Source organism: Muntiacus reevesi, chromosome 8 (genome assembly GCF_963930625.1).
Source record: "Muntiacus reevesi chromosome 8, mMunRee1.1, whole genome shotgun sequence".
NCBI classification, from domain to species: domain Eukaryota; kingdom Metazoa; phylum Chordata; class Mammalia; order Artiodactyla; family Cervidae; genus Muntiacus; species Muntiacus reevesi.
In genome coordinates this window covers 54888368-54910313 of record NC_089256.1, presented here as the reverse complement: position 1 = coordinate 54910313, position 21946 = coordinate 54888368, and the positions used below count along the sequence as shown (strand labels likewise).

Genomic DNA, 21946 nt, shown 5'->3' with positions numbered 1-21946 from the left:
ATCCCATGGACAGAGGAGCCTGATGGGCTATAGTACATACGGCCGCAGAGTCAGACAGGACTGAAGTGACACACACACGCAGGATGGATTGCTCAGTAGTTATTGTTAACTGAATTAATATAGCCAGTGGGTATTAAAGTCTGCTTCTGAATCATGTTTGTTAGCCCCAACGTTAATGCTCTGTGCCATGTGTCTCCTCTCTCACGGCTCTTGCTAAGGGTTTTGTGTCTGACACTTCTGTATCTTACCTCAGAGACCTGCCCACACTTAATTTGTTGATTTACTTCTTGTCTTCATGCCACTCATTCAGTGTTGCTTCCCAGCCTAACCAAGTGCTCACACCTTAGATTCTCCCTGGATCACAGTACAGAGTAATATTTCCTGAGGAGCCAAGTATACTACTAGAAAAACAAAACCATTCAAAACTACCAAGGTGGTTGTAAGACCAGCCTTCCATTAGACTGAGTCTCTGCCCTCAGACATAGGGCTACTAGAATGGCTGACAGGAGTCTTTAAGGTGACTCCATCTACGTCGCATTCCAAGATGGGATGGTAAAAGGGCCTGGTTCTCATCTAAACTCAATCGCAGGATTGTTACTTCTTCCTGTCCCATGTATATACTACACTACACTATATGATACTACACTACACTACTATCCTATACTAATATAATGACCACAGTCCTGCTTAGAAGCATGTTTTAACAGTTGGTTCATTCATTCCACCAAGTATTTTCTTTTAATTAATTTTGTGTCTGTATCTTTCTCTTTCCAAAATTATAACCTCTTGCTGGACACTCAGATTTATCATGTAGATCCAGCTAATATGTACTGAGCTCTTTACATATCCCTAGACCTCAGCTCTCCATACAGCACTATATAATAGGCATATGACACATGAATCTGAGAGGGAAACATTTTGTCCAAGGTTGTAAGTAAGTGGCACAGGGCAAATAATTACATATAGACATTAATTCCGCCTTAGTTCTTCCAATATTTAAAACTTTCCCCCCTTTTTTTTCATCCTGTACTTGAGCTTCTTGATTTCTTAAATTTACATGTCTCTTTGATGTAGCACCCAACACAGCAGGCTTCCAGTAAATATTTAATAAATACAAATATATGAGTAGCTTTCCTGTGGGAAATATCTTGCTTTGTATGTGTGAGCATAGCTTTGGAACAAGCCTCCCAGAGCTATGTTCAGGCAGCTTTCATTTGTCCTACCACTCAGGCAAAAGTAAGTCAATTAATCTTTCTGTCTTCGTTTCCTGGCATGTAATGTGGGAATGGGCATGAAAGCCCAAGAGGGTGTTGTGAGATTAATTAGTTAAAATGTATACCCTGCTATATAAATGCTAATTGCTGTCAGGAGCGTGGGTTGGATTTTCCAGTGACTTGGCTTTGCACATTCCCATTAGTCCTCTGTGCCACCAAGCCCCAGCCTTAAGAAATCCTTTGACTGAGGGAAATGCTGACTTTATAGTCCTCCTGTGTTGAGGGGCCAACTTAGAGAGGACTTCCACTATGGAGTGCACTGGATGGGAAGGGACATTTTAAACAAAAAAGTAATTCTCTGTGCCAGTAATTCGTTCAATTCCCTTTGCTGTTATTAGAGGTACATCTATTTGCATAACAGCCATTTCCCCAGTATCTTCTTTGCCTGGTGCCTGCAGTGAATCATATAGTTAATTTGGTTTTGTATGACACTCCAGCCCGTTGTCATAGATTTTAGTTTTATTTGTTCATTGAATAATTTAAAAATCTCTGACAAAGTTCCCTCAGGTGGCTGGCTAGGGAAAGTTAAAGAACTCACAGAACTAATTTCAAATGGGTAAATGCCCCAGAGAAAAAACTCAATAATAATATCATTTTTACTAATGCTTACAAACACTAATACGTGTGTCTTTGGTCCCTATTGTAAAGGAGTCTGATTCACTCTATAGATATACTCATTTGACCCATGAAATATTCTATATGGGAGATACATTGCAGGTATAAGATGTCTTTTCCCCTTGACACTGTATTGCATTTAATTTGGTTGAAAAGATATTCAGTGAATAAACCAGAAATTTTTGTTAACCTGTGTTTAAATTTTAGTATGTAAGGGCCTTTAACATATGCTATTATAAAAATAAGTCTGTTTGCTCTTGATTTGTTATTATATTATGAAAGAAAAATTCTGGCTTCCTTTATTAGTCAATACTAGTTGCTATAACAAATTAATGTCCTGCATCTCAGTGGCTTAATTGATAGAGATTTGGCTTAACTCTTCGAAAGTGAGAAGCTTTCAAAGAAGCTTTCCTGAGAAGTTCTGCTTTGATGATGGCAGGAATCCAGGCTCCTTCCATGTTGTCATGATACACTTTTCACAAATTTCTGGTCTTCAAGGACTCCTTGGAAGGGAAAGAGAAAGCACCAAAGATTATGCTGGGAGTTTCAAGTTGTACGGTATTTCTGGTACCTCATTGGCCAGAACCAAGTCACATGGTCCCAACCCAATTGCCAAGGATGTGCAGGTTTCATACAGACCAAGAAGAAAAAACAGAACTAATGAACATTTACCCAGACTCTGCCACAGTCTGCCCCAGTAAACAACAAAATTCCATTTCAAGCTTTGTTCTAAATTCGTCTGCCTGAGTACATGCTTCTGGTTTTGATGTCTCTTTTTCCATTTCCCTTTCACAATCAGCATTCTCTTATCTTTACAAAAAAAAAAAAATCCACCTGTCACTTATCATCTGTCTTGCTATTAATTATTGTTCAGGGTCATAAAGACTTCTTCGAGCTGGAACTTCTGCAGCAGTCCAGTGGTTAAGACTTTGCCTTCCAATGCACTGGGTGTGGGTTGTGTCCCTGGTGTGGGGGTAAGATCCCACATGCCTTGCAGCCAAATATCCAAAACATAAAACAGAAGCAATATTGTAACAAGTTCAATAAAGACTTTAAAAATGGTCCACATTAAAACAAAGCAAAAAACCCTAGCCAGCATAACAATTTAAAAAAAGGATGTGGGATCAATTTAAATTATGCAGGATCTTAGTTCATCATGTGGGATCTTAGTTCTCTGACCAGGGATTGAACCTGCAACCCCTGCAATGGAAATAGGGAGTTTTAACCATTGGACCACCAGAGAAATCCCTAATTAGTATCTTTTGGTAACTTTTTTAATACTTTTCAATTGCCCTTCAGCATAATTGTTCACTGTGATAATCTAATCAGATGACCCATCAGTTACAGTTTTTTTTTTCCCCTTTATTGGGGATCTCCATTTTCCTTCTATCTATACTGATTTACCAGCAAACCCTAATGTATAGCTGCTTTCCTTAGGATATTCTGCATTGTTATCCTGGGAATCCCTTCCCCTCTCTCTTTAGTTGGATCCCCATAGTCCTTGATTTCATTTTTCCCTCTGTTGTTTTTTTCTCTCATTTTTTTGGACACAAATTCCCCAGAAGCTTCTTGAAAAATAGTATAGGAAGAAAAATTACTGAGTCTTTATGTGTCTGAAAATGTCACTTTCACATGTGTTTTTTTTGTTGTTGGGTTTAAGATTCAAGATTAATAATACATTTCCGTAAGATGCATTGAGTCATTATCTTCTAGCTTCTAGTCTTGTTTTTGAGAGTTGCAAAGCCATTCCGATTCCTAGTCTTCCTAGTATGTGTCTTTTTTTTTTTTTCTTTTTCTTACTTGCCAGTAGTTTATATAATCTTTTCTTTTTTCAGTTTTAAAAAATATTTTTGTGGTGCAAGTCTGTTTTCATCCACAGTGCTGGAGCAATTGACAACTCTTTTAATTTAAAAGGTTATGTACTTTAGTTCTGAGATCTGTTTTTGCTTTGAATTATTTGAGAGTTTTCTTTTTTTTTTTCTTTTGAGGATTCTATTATCGAGATGTTAAGATTCTTGGACTAGTCTTCTAACTTTCTTGTTTATTTTCTATTTATTTTTCTTTGTATTCTACTCTTTAGAAAATTCTCAATTTCAACTTTCAAATAAGCCATTTATTAAAATTTACCTCTCTTCAATCATGTTTTTTATTTTAATGAGCTTTTTGTTTTTCTCTGAATATTCTTTTGTTGTATCATCCTGTTCTCGCCTGATGAATGTAGAAGTTTCTTTATCTCTCTGAGGATGTTAATGATAGCTTTGTTTTCAAAGATTTCTTTTATTTGAATAATTTTGATTTTATCAAAATTTTTTTACAATGTTTCTCTGGGTGTTACTGTTAATAGTAGAGATTTTTCTCAGATGTCTCCTAGGGCTGTTTGTATTTAAGAAGAAGTTATTAGGAAGCTGATTAGAAGTTCTAAGTGTGTGTGGGGGGTTTGTTAATCTTGAGCTTTTTATGTTAAATGATATAGCTGTACAAGTTGTTTAAAAAAATTCTCTCTTAGTAAGATTGTTAGATCTTTTCTCTGGAAGTAGTCAGGTTTCCTAGAGAACATTCATTCATTCTCCTGCCTGGAGTGTAAAGACTGTTTACACTCTCCTGGCTGTTCCAATCCTTGGAGCTCAGTGAGAAAGGTTACCGAGTGCTATAGGAGAGTGGGGTTGGAACAAAAAATGTCACTTTTTGACATAGCCTTCATCCACTTCTCCTTATTTTATTATGTCATATATGTGCTTATTTTTAAGGTATATGATTGCATTTGCCAGGATAATATAGATTATTCATATTGGTAATAAGCAACCCTAATTCTCTATGACTTAAAATAGTAAAGCTTTGCCGTATGCCGTCTATATCAAGGGAAATAAGCTAAAGGAGTCTCAATGTCTATGTTTTCAAATTTGCTAAGGCAGAAGAAAAGGAAGCATAGTGAAACATATTCTGGCTGTTAAAACACTCACCATAGGTGACACTTGGTACATCATTTTGGCAAAAGTGGGTCACATGGCATCCTCTTGTTTCAGGTCATAAAAGGACAATCTTACAATGTGCCTAGGAAGAGAGCCCAGAAATACTAGGTGTTAAGGTAGTAGTGATTACTTATCTTGATACTGAGTTTCTCCTCCTGGTGTTTTTTTGCATTCCACTTTGCAGATTGGTTTGTTCTACAGCTTTCTTCTCCTTATTTAGGACTTTTCATTTAAATGGGCCAAACTGGTCACCATTCTGTCCCTTATGATCTTGCTATTGTTCTTTTCTCTTATTATTACTATTACTTGGGATAATGTCTTAAAAAATTAGTTTTAGTGAAGTTTCACTAAGGGATGAAATTAGATGCATGTATTCAATCTGACTTACTTATCTGAAAAAAAAAAAAAAAGAAAAACTGTGGTTAAAATTTCCTATAAACTAAATGACCTAATTCTACAACTTTGCAGTGTGAATGAAAATATATTTAAAGAACATTATGATATATGTTTGATTAAAATATTTTGATATCAATTTGTCTTAATGTGAACAAGATTTTGGTCTTTCCAGTTCTTTTTTTGTATATTGGATTTTAAAAAGTGTTTCTAAATGAAGCATTACAGTTGTAAATAGTACTGATTTGTTGAGTCTTAGGAAAGTCAGCTTGTTAAATTTCCCAGAGATCTATTGTTTATTTAAAGATTTATTACTTACTTACAAAACATTTTGCATGTCATAAATCTTCAAATTCTTTGCTTTTATCAACATTAGTCACTGTTAGTTGTTTTATTAGCTATCTGTTACCCCCAAGATGTTGCCTAACAAATGATCACAAACCTCTTTTAATTTATTACTCATGTATTATTGCTCATGAGTCTGTAAGTTGTCTGGGCAGTTCCAGTAAGATAAGGTCAACTCAGTTGATGCAAACTGGCCCTGTTCTTGCATCTTTGATCAGCTGTGAAAAGGTCTGACTGTTCTGCTTCTGTAGGGTGTAGCTACCAGCAGGGTGCCTAAGCTCTACTATTTGTATCTCTTTTTCACTAGAAAGCTTTCCTCTGTATTGTAGTCGGTCTGATATGTGCAACAAGTGTAAAGTATATTGAATTTTGAAGATTTATTACTAAAAAGAATGTAAGTATAAAATATTAATATTTGCAGTTTTAGATGTATCAAGTTTAATAAAATATAAACATTAATTTTACCTGCTTCTTTTTATTTCTTTAATGTGGCAAACCAAGACATCTAAAATTAAATATGTGGCAGGTATTTTACTGCTATTGGACAGTGAAGATCTAGCCCCCAAATTGGGAGACCAGGGGAGAACCAGGAGGCTTCTCTTTTCAGTTATGATCTTATCCTTAGAATTGCCTTTATCCCCAAAGGAGTGAAGGAGCACTTGATTTTCTTGTCCAGGTGAGAGTCTCCCTCATACCTTGTTGGGTTCAACAGGATCAAACTATCAGATCACACTGTTAACCAAGAGATAGTCAAAAGATGAAGGAATGAGAGGAAGTCGTCTCTTCACAGCACAGCTGTCTATTAGAAGCATTTATTAGAAAGAGGCTAATTAATATGACAAGAGAAGAGGGTCCTGAAAAAGGCTGGGGGTATCCTAAGGAGAAGGTGTGTTCTTTGGAGGTGAGATGATTCAGCTGCCTTTTCTTTCGTTTTGTTTATTCCAGAACGCTGCGATGACTGGGGGCTAGATACCATGAGGCAGATCCAAGTGTATGAGGATGAACCGGCTCGTATCAAGTGCCCACTCTTTGAACACTTCTTGAAATATAACTACAGCACAGCCCATTCAGCAGGCCTTACTCTCATCTGGTATTGGACAAGGCAGGACCGGGACCTGGAGGAGCCAATTAACTTCCGCCTCCCTGAGAACCGCATTAGTAAGGAGAAAGACGTGCTCTGGTTCCGGCCCACGCTTCTCAATGACACGGGGAACTATACCTGCATGCTGAGGTAGGCTGACTCTTGTGGTGTCTTTCCCTTTTTGCTTTGTTCCTGAACCCTTACCCAAATGATGTGAAGCTGGGGAGGAGAAGGACGCATTTATCCAGAGTTAACCTTCACCTCATTGGCTTAGCTGAGATTAGCTGAAAGAGATGAGCAGAGAAAAAGGTTGAGCTTCTGAGAACGTTCTCCATTGTGGTTCCTTTTCAAACCAGACATACATTCAGAGTTGTCTAGAGATGGAGGTTTACTCATATGTTCCTTTTCCCTGACACTGGAATGTATCTCCACTTCTGAGTAACTTGGAGATGTATCTGTTTCCCTAGACAGTGAACAGGGCTGGCAGTAGAACCCATTCATGTCTGTTATTCTTGGTAGTTTTTTAAGTGCCTAGCACAGAGTAAGGGCTTCTTTGGTGGCTTAGCTGGTAAAGAATCTGCCTGCAATGCAGGAGACCTGGGTTCGATCCCTGGGTTGGGAAGATCCTCTAGAGAAGGGAACAGTTACCCACTCCAGTATTCCGGCCTGGAGAATTCCATGGACTGTATAGTCCATGGGGTCACAAAGAACTGGACACAAATGAACAAAAGCCTTGGTGTGCCATACAGATGAAAGAATATTTGACAAGCATCAAATGCACTTAAAACAATGCTTTTCAAACTTTTCACCAAAGTTTCCATATAAAGCAAATGAACACCAGATCTCTGGGAATCTAAGAATATAATCTAAAGCATTCTACCATTACTGCAAGATTTATTACAAGCCCACTTTTTCTTCTTCTGAAGTTTCATGTAGATTCTGCATTTTACTTCATAGTATACCAAGTTTTCTTTTACAACAGATTAATATTGTTTTTGCTCTGAAAAAAAATCTTGAAAAAACTGAGGTTCCTCTGAAAATTAACCATTTTAAGACTTAGTTCTTTGACTCCCTGAGGTCCCCTTTTAGCTTTCAGGCTTTACTTTGTTTTTTAAACTCCCATCTAGGTTATGGATATTTTAAAACATTGTTTCCTACCATTTAATAAGTATATTGGTTTTTCTAGGGATCCCATTACAAAATACTGCAGATTGGTGGCTTGAACAATGGAAATATGATTTCTTATAGTTCTAGAGGCTAGAATTCCCAGATCAAGGTGCCAGCATGGTTGTTTCATTCATCTCCGCTTGGCTTGTAGAGGGACATCTTTTCTCCAGGTCTTAGCATCTTTTCCCCCCATGTCTTCTGTGTCCCAGTCTTCTCTTCTTTTAAGAGCATCAGTTATATTGGATTAGGGTCCACACATGTCAGCTTTCTTTGACTTAATTTCAAGACCTATCTCCAAATACAGTCTCATTCTGAAGTACTCAACTTCAACATATGAATTTGGAGTGGAGGACCCAACCTAGCCCATAATAGTAGAGCTGGATGACATAGCAATAACAGAAGAATAGGTAATCCAACACCTTTTGAATGCTCTTTGTCTCTCATGGATGTTAACTGTTCTCTGATGAAGAACCATAATTATATTTTGATAAATTTAGCCAATGTTGTGAATTAGTGAAAAAGCACTTCTTTATCACAAAAAACCCCACATGTTAATCAATGTGACCTTGGAAGTCTCTTGTTACCTCTTAAGTCCATTGAGGCTTTCACCCCTTCTGTTTCATTTTATTGGATTGAACTCTAGACTGCGGTTTAGATTTCCAAGGAGCTCATGTGTCCATTGTTTATGTTCTAACACAGCTTTGGTATCTATACCCACAAAATGAAAAAGTTGGCCTAAATGTTCTTTGAGCCCCTTATTATCTTTGACAATTAATAATCTAGTAACATTCCATACATGAACCTCAGCAAATACCTGGGAACAGGTTGTCAGTAGCTTTCTGGTTGACCTTGTCTCTGCTATGCATTCTTGTGTTTCAGTACCTCTATTTCTTTTTCCTTACCAACCTACTACTTCTCTAGAGTTCTCTCTCAAATGGTTTCAGCCTTCTTTTCATTATAGGAGCTGGGCTCATGATCCTCAATGTGTGAGTATATCTTTACTGTTATTGATCAGTTTCCAGGTTGCCATCTCTTCAATTCAGCTTCTGCCTGTCTTCTACATCTCTAAAGAAAATTTGAATTGAACTTATCTGGTGGGGCCATGAAAAGCCTCCTGTAATCCTGTGGTGATTCTTTTTTTTTTTTTTGCTTTTTATTTTTTTATTTTTTTTATTTTTCAGTGGGTTTTGTCATACATTGATATGAATCAGCCATAGAGCTACACGTATTCCCCATCCCGGTCCCCCATCCCACCTCCCTCTCCACCCGATTCCTCTGGATCTTCCCAGCCCAACAGGCCCGAGCACTTGACTCATGCCTTGTTTCACCACAAATAATATACATGCTGTTCTTTCGAAACATCCCACCCTCCCCTTCTCCCACAGAGTTCAAAAGTCTGTTCTGTACTTCTGCGTCTCTTCTTCTGCCCCGCATATAGGGCCATCGTTACCATTTTTCTAAATTCCGTATATATGTGTTAGTATACTGTAATGTTCTTTATCTTTCTGGCTCACCTCACTCTGTATAATGGGCTCCAGTTTCATCCATCTCATTAGAACTGATTCAAATGAATTCTTTTTAATAGCTGAGTAATATTCCATGGTGTATATGTACCACAGCTTCCTTATCCATTCGTCTGCTGATGGGCATCTAGGTTGCTTCCATGTCCTGGCTATTATAAACAGTGCTGCGATGAACATTGGGGTGCACGTGTCTCTTTCAGATCTGGTTTCCTCAGTGTGTATGCCCAGAAGTGGTATTGCTGGGTCATATGGTAGTTCTATTTCCAGTTTTTTAAGAAATCTCCACACTGTTCTCCATAGCAGCTGTACTAGTTTGCATTCCCACCAACAGTGTAAGAGGGTTCCCTTTTCTCCACACCCTCTCCAGCATTTATTGCTTGTAGACTTTTGGATAGCAGCCATCCTAACTGGCATGTAATGGTACCTCATTGTGGTTTTGATTTGCATTTCTCTGATAATGAGTGATGTGGAGCATCTTTTCATGTGTTTGTTAGCCTGTGGTGATTCTTAAACTGAGAATGACCTTAAGCTGATCATGTGAAATCATAGGCTTGATGTCATTAACACCATAATGCTCAGGTTCACTCCTAGGATTTTACTGCTTGTATTCTTGCTTCAATACCTCTACTAAGATAACATTCATATTTGACTTATGAAGCTGGAAAAGTTAGTCTAACCATTGTTCATCACTTTATTTTTATAGTCAGAAAATGTATCTTATTAAGCTGAAGTTTGCCTTCTGTAATATCCACCTATGGAATACTTTTTCTTCTTGGAAGAGCTTTTGTTATTTATAGGCAAAGATCATGCTTGCCACTCACCCTTTCCACCTTATTACCATTGTCATAAGTTATCTTAAAATGCTCTTTCCTCCCATCTTGGGAAGGGTAATAAATTCTCCCACACCTTCCTTTGGGGCTAGTCTTAGTTCATGAGTTACTGAGTATATAAGATGTTTTAAATATTGAGATAAATCACAAAACAGGGTGAACAATTAATGACCCATTTACATATCACCCTAAAAAATCACTTATTGTTATTATCTATGTTCTTTTCATTGTTTTCCTATATGTAATGCAATTTTATATCTATCTCATGTAGCTAACAAATATTTATTCAGTACCAACTGAAAATTTATGTATTGTGCTAGATGCAAGAAATAAAAGAAAACTCATATGGCCATGCCGTGTAATAAATTCAACCAAAGAATTGTCCGACATCCTGAGAGGGTGAAAGTCTTAATTGAAAGGTAGGGTGACATAAACCTCTGAGTGAAAGGTAGGGTGATGGGAGAAGAAGAACCCTCCAGGCAGATGAAATGACTTATGTAAACATTAAAGACATAAATACAGTTCCCCAGCCATCTTAACACATTTTATGCATTTGTTAGTTTTTCCCTTCGTGCTTGATTTTTATATATATATGTGTGTACAACAACTTTGGATGGCTGTACCATGGTTTTTTTACAGGCTTCCTTTTCATATGTGTTTCTAGTGATTCCAATATCTTCCTTGCTGACACAGCAAAGGATGGACATTTTTGATCCTGTGCTCCCTCTTTTCTCACTTTTCCTACTTCTGTCATCTGAAAAAGTCTTCAAAAACAGGCTAACTAGGGCAAAGATTAAGGCTTTTAAAAATACTTTTGGAAGCATTTCTTTTCCAAAACTCGTTTATACCATTATCAACCATGAGTTAATATGCTGTTCTTACCTTTGCCTTTCCAGTACTAGTGTTATTAAGAGTGTTTTAAGGGTAAAATTAAACATTTTATATCCCAGGTGACTCAGTGGTAAAGAATCCACTGGCCAATGCAGGAGACACAGGAGATGCAGGTTTGATCTCTGGGTCGGGAAAACTCCCCTGGAGGAGGAGGGGGAGCAACCCACTCCTGTATTCTTGCCTAGAAAAATCTTGTGGACCAAGAAGCCTGGTGAGCTGTGATCCATGGGGTCACAAAGAGTTGGACACAACTGAGCATGAAAGACTGAAGGCAGTGGGCAGGAGAAGAAGGGGACGACAGAGGACAAGGTGGTTGGATGGCTGCACCGAGTCAATGGACATGAGTTTGAACAAGCTCTGGGAGGTGGTGAAGGACAGGCAAGCCTGGAGTGCTCCATTCCATAGGGGTCACAAAGAGTCAGACACGACTGAGCAATGGAACAGCAGATATATATGTATATATACATACATATATATATATATATACACATACATACATATATATACATATACATACATATATATATATATATATATATGTATATACATACACATATGAAAGTGAAAGGCGCTCAGTCGTGTCCGACTCTTTGTGACTCCTTGAACTACACAGTTTATGGAATTCTCTAGCCTAGAATACTGGAGTGGGTAGCCTTTCCCTTCTCCAAGGGGTCTTCCCAGTTCAGGGATAGAACCCAGGTCTCCAGCGCTGCAGGTAGATTCCTTCCCAGCTGAGCCACAAGGGAAGCCTATAAATACATATACACACACACATATGTGTATTTAGGAGTATATCTAAAAATGTAAGTAGTTTATCAATAGTAGTTAATTGTGTCTGTCTTTATTTTGTTATGTCAATTGTTCTAGGAAATACCTCCATAACACATTTAATTGCTACCTGAACTTAACATATAAAGTCTCAGTACATAGGAGAACTTCACTTCACTCATTTCAATGTGTTTGCAGCATGAAAACAAATGAACCTGCCCATTCACTGCATATTTTTCTTTTCAGGAATACTACCTATTGCAGCAAAGTTGCATTTCCTCTGGAAGTGGTTCAAAAAGATAACTGCTTCAATTCTCCCATGAAACTTCCAGTGCATAAACTGTATTTAGAATATGGTGTTCAGAAGATCTCTTGTCCAAACATAGATGGATTTTTTCCTTCTAATATCAAACCAAACATCACTTGGTATATGGTAAGCAAACCAGAGGTCATTTACCCTCTCTAAAACAATAATGACTATTTGTTGAATTGAATTAATATAGAAACTGAGATTTTTCTCATCACAATTTCTTCCTTAATAACTTTACACAAATTTTTTACTGCTTCCTCACTTTGTAACATTTTAAAGGAAGTGGTGGAGACTTTACCTCAACTCACCATGTCTTAACTTATAATCTCTGGGCTGCCAGAACTATCTTATTTCTATTAACTTCTTATGAAATACTATTTGAGAAATATTGCCAACTTATACTCACTGCTGAGTGAAGTCAGAAGCTTCACCAGAAATTCCTCTGGTGAATTTCTACTCTTTAGTTAATCAGTACTGTATTTAATACTTGAATGTGTTTTCATGGTTGCTCTCCTTTGTGGGCACATTCGATCTGTGATCTATTTGACATCTGAAACCTTAGGAAAATATTTAATCAAAAGTGAAAATATTGGGAGATGGCATTTGTGGCAGCAGCATAGTTTTCTTATCTCTTCAAATGTCCGCCTGAGCCAAATCCCCAAACTCCTGAACAGCATTTAAAACAAAACTCAATGACAAGTTATCCTTAAGAATCACTTTCAGTAAAGCAAGTGATATAATCACTAATATGACCCATATAGATTCAGCATCTATAGAGAAGGAAGCAGATGGAAATGGAAATAATATGGTATCTGGTAAGCTCTAGAACATGAGAATCCCAAAAAGGCCAGTGGATGAATTTGAGAATAGCAGTTGGGAAATTGGGAGGGGGTTTGCCCTCTATAGAGGGTAGGTCTGAAAAGCCTATAGCTAGACATTCTGAAGGAATTGAAATAGTTTTGTGCTTCAGAACTCTGTAAAACAACCACTCACACTGAGGAAAAACTGCTGGGAGTAAGATCAAAATAAACAGGGTCAGGGCAATGTAGAGGATGGAAAGAGAACTGCCTGAGAATGGAAGAGCAGAACAGAATCAGGGAATCTCAAGAGCATAGTTTTGAAGAAGGATCTCTGTGAAGTTGAAAACTTCAACTAAATCCTAAAGCTCAGGAAAAACTAGTTTTACATAATAATGAGTAGCAAGAATAATCAAGAAACTGCTCTGGCAGTTCAGTGGTTAAGACTTTGCCTTTCAGGAGCTAAGATCCCACATGGCTCATGTCCAAAAAAATCAAAACATAAAACAGAAACAATACTGTAACAAATTCAATAAAGACTTTAAACATGGTCCACATAAAAAAAGTCTCTACAAAAAGAAGGATCAAGGTAAAATCCTATTCAAAGCTATAAGAAAAAAAGGAGAATAGAAAGCAGAATAACATTTCTATAGAAAAAAATGAATGCATGCAAGGACATATTTGTAACTTGTTTCAAAAATTGGCAAAAAGACATTAAGAAGTGATGAAAGATGAGAAAGAATAACAAATAAGAATAAAAACTTCTAGAAATTATATAAATCAATAAAAGCTTAGAAAAAAATAATTTCAAAAGTAATGCTAAACTAAAAGGAACGTAACAGAAAATGAGCACAATAAATAACACCTGAAGATTAAAAAAAAGTTGAAGATAGAAAATTTTGATGAAAAAATGATTAGTAAAATTAGAAAGGTTAGAATGGATATACCAATATCATGTAAACTGTAAGATGATTGATATTATGAGATATAAAGAAGACTTTTTAGAATAATAAAAGGGTGAACTCATCAAGAAGGCATAAAAATAATAAATATATATATATATATATATATATATATATATATGCTTGGTAACAGTATTTCAAAATATACAAAGGAAAAAGTGAAAAAATTAAAAGAAGAAACAGGGAATTCTATAATCCTAGTTGAAAACTTAGTACCTGTCTCTGTTTAAGTCATTTATGAAGTGACTTAGGGAGCCAAATTTAAGAGTTTTTCATTGGCCAAAGATGGAGTAATTTGAACTTTAGTAAGGATATGATGCTGGGAGGGATTGGGGGCAGGAAGAGAAGGGAACGACAGAGGATGAGATGGCTGGATGGCATCACCGACTCAATGGACATGAGTTTGGGTAAACTCTGGGAGTTGGTAATGGACAGGGAGGCCTGGCATGCTGTGACTCATGGGGTCACAAAGAGTCGGGCATGACTGAGCGACTGAGCTAAACTGAACTGAAGGATATTAACAGGTTGCATCTCATGAATTAAGTTTAAAATCCATAAATTTATAGTGATATTTCAAAATATGGCTGCATTTGGATGTTAAGGAAATAAAAGCATTACCTTGAAAACTGGTAAATAAACAGGAAAAAAAATCAAGATTTTATCCTGCTTTTTCTATAAGAAATGTACACTGAGTAATGAAATGATGCAGGGAAGTATATTTTTATAAAAGTATATAATCACTTTGCAAACCCCAATGAATTACTAAATCTAAGCATTATACATCAATGAGTGCTACTATCATAAGACGAGAAACAGCCATACTCCTTTTAATGACAGAATACAGTATTACCTGTATTTGTGCCAAATGGGTTAAATCTGAGTCTGATAAAACCTTTGGCTCCTGCTGCCATTTTTCAGGAAATATAGAGAACAGAAGGATGTATTGGTCTGCACCATGAGTTTGCAGTCAGCAAAATCTAAATAGTGAGAAGCTCCATAGGCCAAATGTTTTATGTTCGTCAACAAATAAATTGCCAAAAAAAGAAGCATAGAGTGGGAATGAACAGATTAAAAGAAACAAAATACATTTAAAATGCTTTAGTGATTGAGACTATAGTATCTAAGGATACACATATGAATAATAAAATTGTAAATGAAAACAAGGAGTGATTTCACTATGCAAAAACAGATAGTTGCTACTTTGGGAGGTAGTAAAGAAAGTCCAGGTGACATTGAGCATGTGAGCACTTTCCAAACTGTCAATGTTCTATTCCTGGACCTGAGTGGTGATTATAAAAGTATTTGCTTTATACTAATTCATTAACTCATACATATGTTTTGAGTGTTTTTCATATAAGCTTTATTCTGTAATCAATACAAGAAAAGGAGACAGGAAAGGAAGGGGAGGTGGAAAAGACTGATTTAATATACATAACAACCAATTGCAATGTATGGACATTAAGTGGATCATGGTTTATTCAAAAAAAGTTGTAAAACAAGTTAGGAGAAGTTCAGGGAAATATAAACACAGACAGAATGTTGATGACATCGATGAATTACTGTTACTTTTTAAATTATGATAATGGTTATGTTTGCAGAAGGGATCTTGTCATTTAGAGGTACACACAGAAATATCTATGAATTGAATTGTATAATGTCTGTGATCTGTTTTGAAATAATATTCAGATGCAGTGAGTAGGTATAGATGAAATAAGACATAGCTTGAACTGGTACTTTTGATACTAGATACAGGTAAAGGGATCATTGTATATTCTCTCTCTGATTGTACTTTTCCATGGTAAAAAGGATTAAAAGAAGTATATTAACAATTTTACACTAATAAGTATATCTTCCAGTTTAAAAGAATATATTTATCTATCTGTAGTAAGGTCTCTCATTTCTAATGAGACCCTATCCACTTTCTGTATATTTTGAATATTTTATTGTCTGAATAAATAATTTTACTTTTATACATATTCTATTATTTTCTCCTCTTTTTCCTCACCTGGAACATCCTTCTGCCTGGAACGTCACCTTTTCCTCCTTTAGAACAGATGAAATTCTACACCTTCACAAAATGTTCCGTATTCTTTCTAGTTGAAATAATTTTCCCTCATATACCCTTATATAGCTATTTATTTGTGACTACTTCAGTGTTACTTTTAGTTTCCTTTATTGTTTTATAGTCATTTATTCATGCATATTTTCAACACCTACTTGTTGAACATCAGCTGTATTCAATGCAATATGTCAGCAGTCTGGGGAGGACATGGTAATCAATGTGATATATGCCCTCCTCAGCATAGTTTCAAAGGATTTCAGTTTAATTCAAAAAAGTTTATAAGTAAGAATTCCTATTCTTATAAAAAAGTAGAATTATGAGTTCTATAAGAGAATTTATTATTGGTTTTAAAAAGAGAGGTTTACATATAGGCATTCTATGAGTTTGACTGTTTATTGAGGGCAAAATTGTGCCATATCCATCTCTGTATCTCTGATAATTCCCAGATCTCTGGCTTTCCTGATTGGACAAGTGTCAGTGCTATTAATCAAGATATGAAACAGCAGAGGAGGAACAGATTTGGGGGACAAGTAATGAATTTAGATCCTGTCATATGAGTTGAACTTATCCGTGTGACATCTAGATGGCAGTGGCTAATAGTGGCTACATGTGTATGGGTCTGGAGCTTACTAAAAAAGAACTCAAAGCTGGAGGCAGAGAACTGGACGCATTTATGTGATAGTTGAAGCCCTTAAGTAGGAAAAATAAAGTGAGAAAAGGGCTAAGATACAAATCGGGAGGAAATGTTCATGGAGTGAATAAAACCTGAAAGCCTGGAAAGAAGACTAAGAAATAAAATCATGGTGATAAAATCATGACCATGGCAGATACCCAACAATGTGCAGGTGACTAAAGAAGATAACCAGTAACCATCCATCCTTTCTATTCTCTGATTATGAAAAAAGTTGCTATTGATGTGTGTTATACTGCCTTTTATTTCTTTACATTTTGGTAATTGATCGACAGCTTTACTCCTAAGAGTGCTTCCATTCTGGGAATAAAATCAAGTCTCTTGGTAACTGCATTCTCCAATCACATGCTGCTACTTTTTTTGTCTATGTTGCTTTGTACTTTTAATAGTCACTCCCTGCATCCACCAAGGTATCTTGGCCCTCCTATAATAGTCCTCTTTGTTGTTTCCAACTGAATTCCTTACCTTGACATCATAGAAATTGTCTCATTTAGTAATACAAATAACTGTATAGTAGTTAAAAGACACATTCATCAATTCCAGCAAATTTGCTTCCCTGTTAGCGGAAGGATGAAAGCTAATGAATTGAAAAAAGGAAACTAATGTTTCTTTCATTTTACTCAACATTCGAAAAGCTAAGATCATGGCATCTGGTCCCATCATTTCATGGCAAATCGATGGGGAAACAACAGAAACAGTGAGAGACTATTTTTTTGGGTTTCAAAATCACTGCAGATTGTAACTGCAGCCATGAAATTAAAAGATGCTTGCTCCTTGGAAGAAAAGCTGTGACAAATCTACACAGCATATTAAAAAGCAGAGACACTATTTTGCCAACAAAGGTCCATCTAGTCAAAGCTATGTTTTTTCCAGTAGTCATGTATGAATGTTAGAGTTGGACTATAAAGAAAGCTGAGCACCGAAGAATTGATGCTTTTGAACTGTGATGTTGGAGAAGACTCTTGAAAGTCCCTTGTACTGCAAGGAGATCAAACCAGTAAATCCTAAAGGAAATCAGTCCTAAACATTCATTGGAAGGACTGATGCTGAAGTCGAAACTCCAGTACTTCGGCCACCTGATGTGAAGAATCGACTCATTGGAACACACCTTGATGCTGGGAAAGATTGAAGGCAGAAGAAGAAGGGGATGACAGAGAATGAGTTTGTTGGATGTCATCACTGACTCAAGTGGACATGAGTTTAAGCACTCTCTGGGAGTTGGTGTTGGACAGGGAAGCCTGGCATGCTATAGTATGTGGGGTCGTAGAGTCAGACACAACTGAGGGACTGAACTGAATTGAACTGAACTGAATATTTCTTTCATTCCACTAGGGCAATACATTGTGCTATGTACTTTAAATATCATCATACATAATACTCATCACAATCCTTCAAGTAGATATTATCCTTATGTAGATTAGGAAACAGATGTTTAGAGATACAAACAATAATCACTAACATTTATTGAGCACAGGAATTCTAAATGCTTTAATAATTTCACTCAGTTATCTCAGCTCAAAGTAGACTCTATTTTCTCCATGTGATAGTCAAGGAAACTGGAGTGTGGAGTGGTTGAGTGATTTGTCCAAAATTCAATGCTATGCAATCTGTATCAAGAGCCCAGACTTTTACATTATCTTATATTGTCTACTCAAAGCAATCCAGCTGATAAGATGAGAATCTGGACTTGCCGGCCAGTTCTGTGTGGTTCCAAAGCTTGTGCTCTCCAGAAAGGCCACAGAGAAGGTTGGTCCAGTCTTTACTTCTGGCACAAAGGGCACTTTGAAGGGGAAGACTATCTCTGAACACAGACTGGGTTGTAGACTGAACTGTGAGACATAAGGAAACCTATGAAAAGAAGACCCTGGGAAATCAGAAGGAGCTCAGAAAACTGAGATTGGAAGGAATAGAAAATCCGACATTTCTGTCTTGGAGTCTTAGGGAAATGGGGCAGGATTTTGCTTTCTTCCTCCACATGTCTTCCCTTCGCTCCTTGTCTTCAGCATGGCACAGTTTTCTTCATCCAGGGCCCAGAATTCACTGTTCTCTAATTCAACAATCTTATGAATGAAATCGATGTTCAGTAAATGTTGAGTAAGCCAGTATTTGTAACTAACCTGGAAAAGCAAACTGCAGCTTGTAAGTCATTTATTGAATTTCAAATAGCCAGCTCCTGAAAGAACTTCTGAAACACAACATGTATATAAATTGGAGGCTGCCTGTTTATTCACAGAGCCTACCAGATATATAGTGGTCATGGCACAGGTAAGTATGATCTTGTTGTTTTCACTATTATTGTTAAATGTTTTGGACACATGAGCTTTAAAATAAGACAAGTCTTTTTGATGTTCATATTAATGGGTAGTTACTCTTCCTCGTTGTTATAATTGGATATTTGAATTTTTTTTTCCCCAAAGACACTTTATGAAAACAAAGTCAGTGTTCCCTTTCTTCCTGAGAATTGGAGAGACCACTTTATTGAATTCTTTGGGTGTTACATTTATAGCAGCTACTGAAATGCTCTCAATTGCTATATAACAGTATAGATACCATTCTGGATATCAATTTTCAAAAAAAAGCTTGTTGTCCGTGTCCTTGGTATAATCATTAAAATTGGCGTTTTATATCCACCTTTAATTTTCGGTATGAAATTGTTCACAATTGGTTGGATATTGTTTAGAAACCTGTTAGGGAATAGGAAAATCTTTGGAAAGACCCATCAGTAAAGTGCATTTCTGAAACAGTGCCAGAGTTGGCCTTCTTGTTGGCATAGCAAATATTATCAGGAAGTTAGTGCAAGGTCTATGTAATAGATGTTATTTTTAAAGTGCTCATTTCAGTTTGATCTGACAACTTAGTGTGGTTGGTTCTTTATCTCTTTCCTTTCCCTACAGTCCCTATATAGTGATATTTAACTTTTGGTATAAGGAAAGTATGGTTTCCCAGGTAGTTCAGTGGTAAAGAATCCACCTGCCAATGCAGGAAATGCAGCAGACATGGGTTTGATCCCTGTGTCGGGAAGATCCTCTGGAAGAGGAAATGGCAAGCCACTCCAGTATTCTTGCCTGGAGAATCCCATAGACAGAGGAGCCTGGTGGGCTACAGTCTATGCAGTCGCAGAGTCTGACACAACTTAGCATAGTACAGCGCTTACTTAGTCTATTATATAAAGAAAGTATGTACCATATTTTCTTTCCAAATTATAACTATTTAATTCCATGCAGAGGAACCTAGCAGGCTACAGTCCACAGGATCTCAAAGAGTTGGGCACACACATATGCACAATTCCATATATGCATATATGCACGCAGCATTTTACATATAGTTTTAGAGCTTCTGAGGACCTAAAGGTTCATCTTTTAAACTTAAACTCAGTTCAAATATCTGTGACGCTTTCAGGGTGAATTAGGCTGGATGAATCACCCACTCTATGTTTTCATGGCACTTAATTTATATCTCATCTTTGTTACTGTAATGATTGCATTCCTCTCTTCTGTATGAAGTAGTGTCTTCTCTCTTTTGCTATCCCTTGATTATCAAGCACATATCACAAAACTGAGTCAATGTACTTTGTATTTAGGAATTGATTAAAAATTGAATGAATTAGTTTGGACTAGAAGATATCATGGAAATAAGGGCCATTTCTGTTTTTACTGGCTACTGAATGCCTACCTTCTAACTCAATGGCTGACACCTAGAGGGGACTTTGTCAGTTTTTATTGCACAAATATTGCGTGACATAGTTCTGCTCACTGAAAGTGACTGGTGTATAAAACTCTTATGAGCCTTTTTGAACAAGTGTGGTGTATTTTATAACAGCTTAATTTTGGGAGCAAAAATGTCAGTAGATATTTTTGACTCTTCTATCCTCGTATCTCAGCTTAACTCTTTTTATCCTTTCTTCTACTTTCCCCACTCATCCTACAACTCACCCATCCCATATCTTTATAAGTCTTTATATTCACCATCTTATTATCATTTGCATTCCATGTGAGCTTGCAGCTCCATGTATTGTGTCTTTGCTTCTCTGGTTCAGTTTATAATTTTGATCATGCAGCACCGATATATTGAGCATTTACTATGTGTTCAGCATTGAGCAGTTGCTGGCTGTGCAGATGAAGTACTAATCTGCCTACCCACCACTTTATTCCACAGAAGTAAATTTTCTGAGAAAGTGATAAGATAAATGAAAAGAGATGATTATGTTGAAGTTAGTTAAGTGCTAACATGGAGAGCAAAATGCTATAAGAATAATAAAGGGATGTTGTTTGTACTTTTTTCTGTCCTTGGAGGGTAACTCTCCGTGTCTCCTCTCTTCCTGATTGATTTAATAATCTATCTGTCCTTTAAGATCCAGTTCAGATCTTCTTTTTCCATGCAGATTTTCTAAATGTTTTCTGTTCGGTCTTCTTCCTCCACTTCCCCATCCCAGTATGCCTTTCATAGTATTTGTTGCAGTCTTCCACTAGACTGCATATCTCCATCTGGAGGTTAAGAACTGTGTCTTTTCCATCATTGTTCCTTAACAGAGTTCTTTGAAAACTGTAGGCTTACTGAATGGAAATATTTGTTCTTATATAGTCATGCCATCTGCCCACCCACACCCCATACCTCACACATGATTTATTTCCTCTCAAGGATCTCAAAGTCATTTCTTGTGCTTATCTTTACCTATATACTGCTGTAGGTTGCCAAGGCTACCATTATGTGGTTGAAGAGTTGCTCTCCTATTTAACTTCTCTTTTCAAATGCAGAATGAGGAACTGATGGCTCAACTCAGTGAGTGACTTGTCTTCTAGTCAGATTTCTGCTTTATAGTGGAATCCACATGTTGTTAACCTATTTCTTATATTTGGAAATGTATTTTTATTATTTTTTGAGTATCAAGATCTCTGTTCATAACTTTTTTTTTTCTGGATTCCAAGTGAATGATTCTGATCACCAAAATTATGAAGGATTTATTTTCAGGAATAATTCATTATGTTCAAAAATTTCCTTTATGTCTTAGGTCCATGAAGGGCGGATGCTTACAAAAAGCAGAGCTCATCAGATACTACAGGCTAAAGTTAATGGGTGTTTTTAGTTCAACAATGCCCTGAAGCTACCCCCACTACATACATAAAAACCTATAATGTATATAATATTTTATTTATTTCCTCTTCTAACATGTTATAGATTTAATAGCTTTTTACTGTTTTTCTTGTTAATTTAGTTTTGAATGATCAGATTTTTCTGAATGGTAGATTAGACTCCAAAAGTTTTCCACTC

General features: G+C 36.6%; 1 protein-coding gene across 3 annotated transcripts in view; it reads left to right on the top strand.

The window, feature by feature from the left end:
- IL1RAP (interleukin 1 receptor accessory protein) overlaps positions 1–21946 on the top strand; it is a 139529-nt gene that overhangs the window by 83741 nt on the left and 33842 nt on the right. For all 3 annotated transcript variants that reach the window (XM_065942266.1, XM_065942264.1, XM_065942265.1), the window contains exons 3-4: positions 6542–6827; positions 12103–12289. In XM_065942266.1, coding sequence (XP_065798338.1) covers positions 6542–6827; positions 12103–12289 — 473 coding nt within the window. The remainder of the gene's footprint in view (positions 1–6541; positions 6828–12102; positions 12290–21946) is intronic.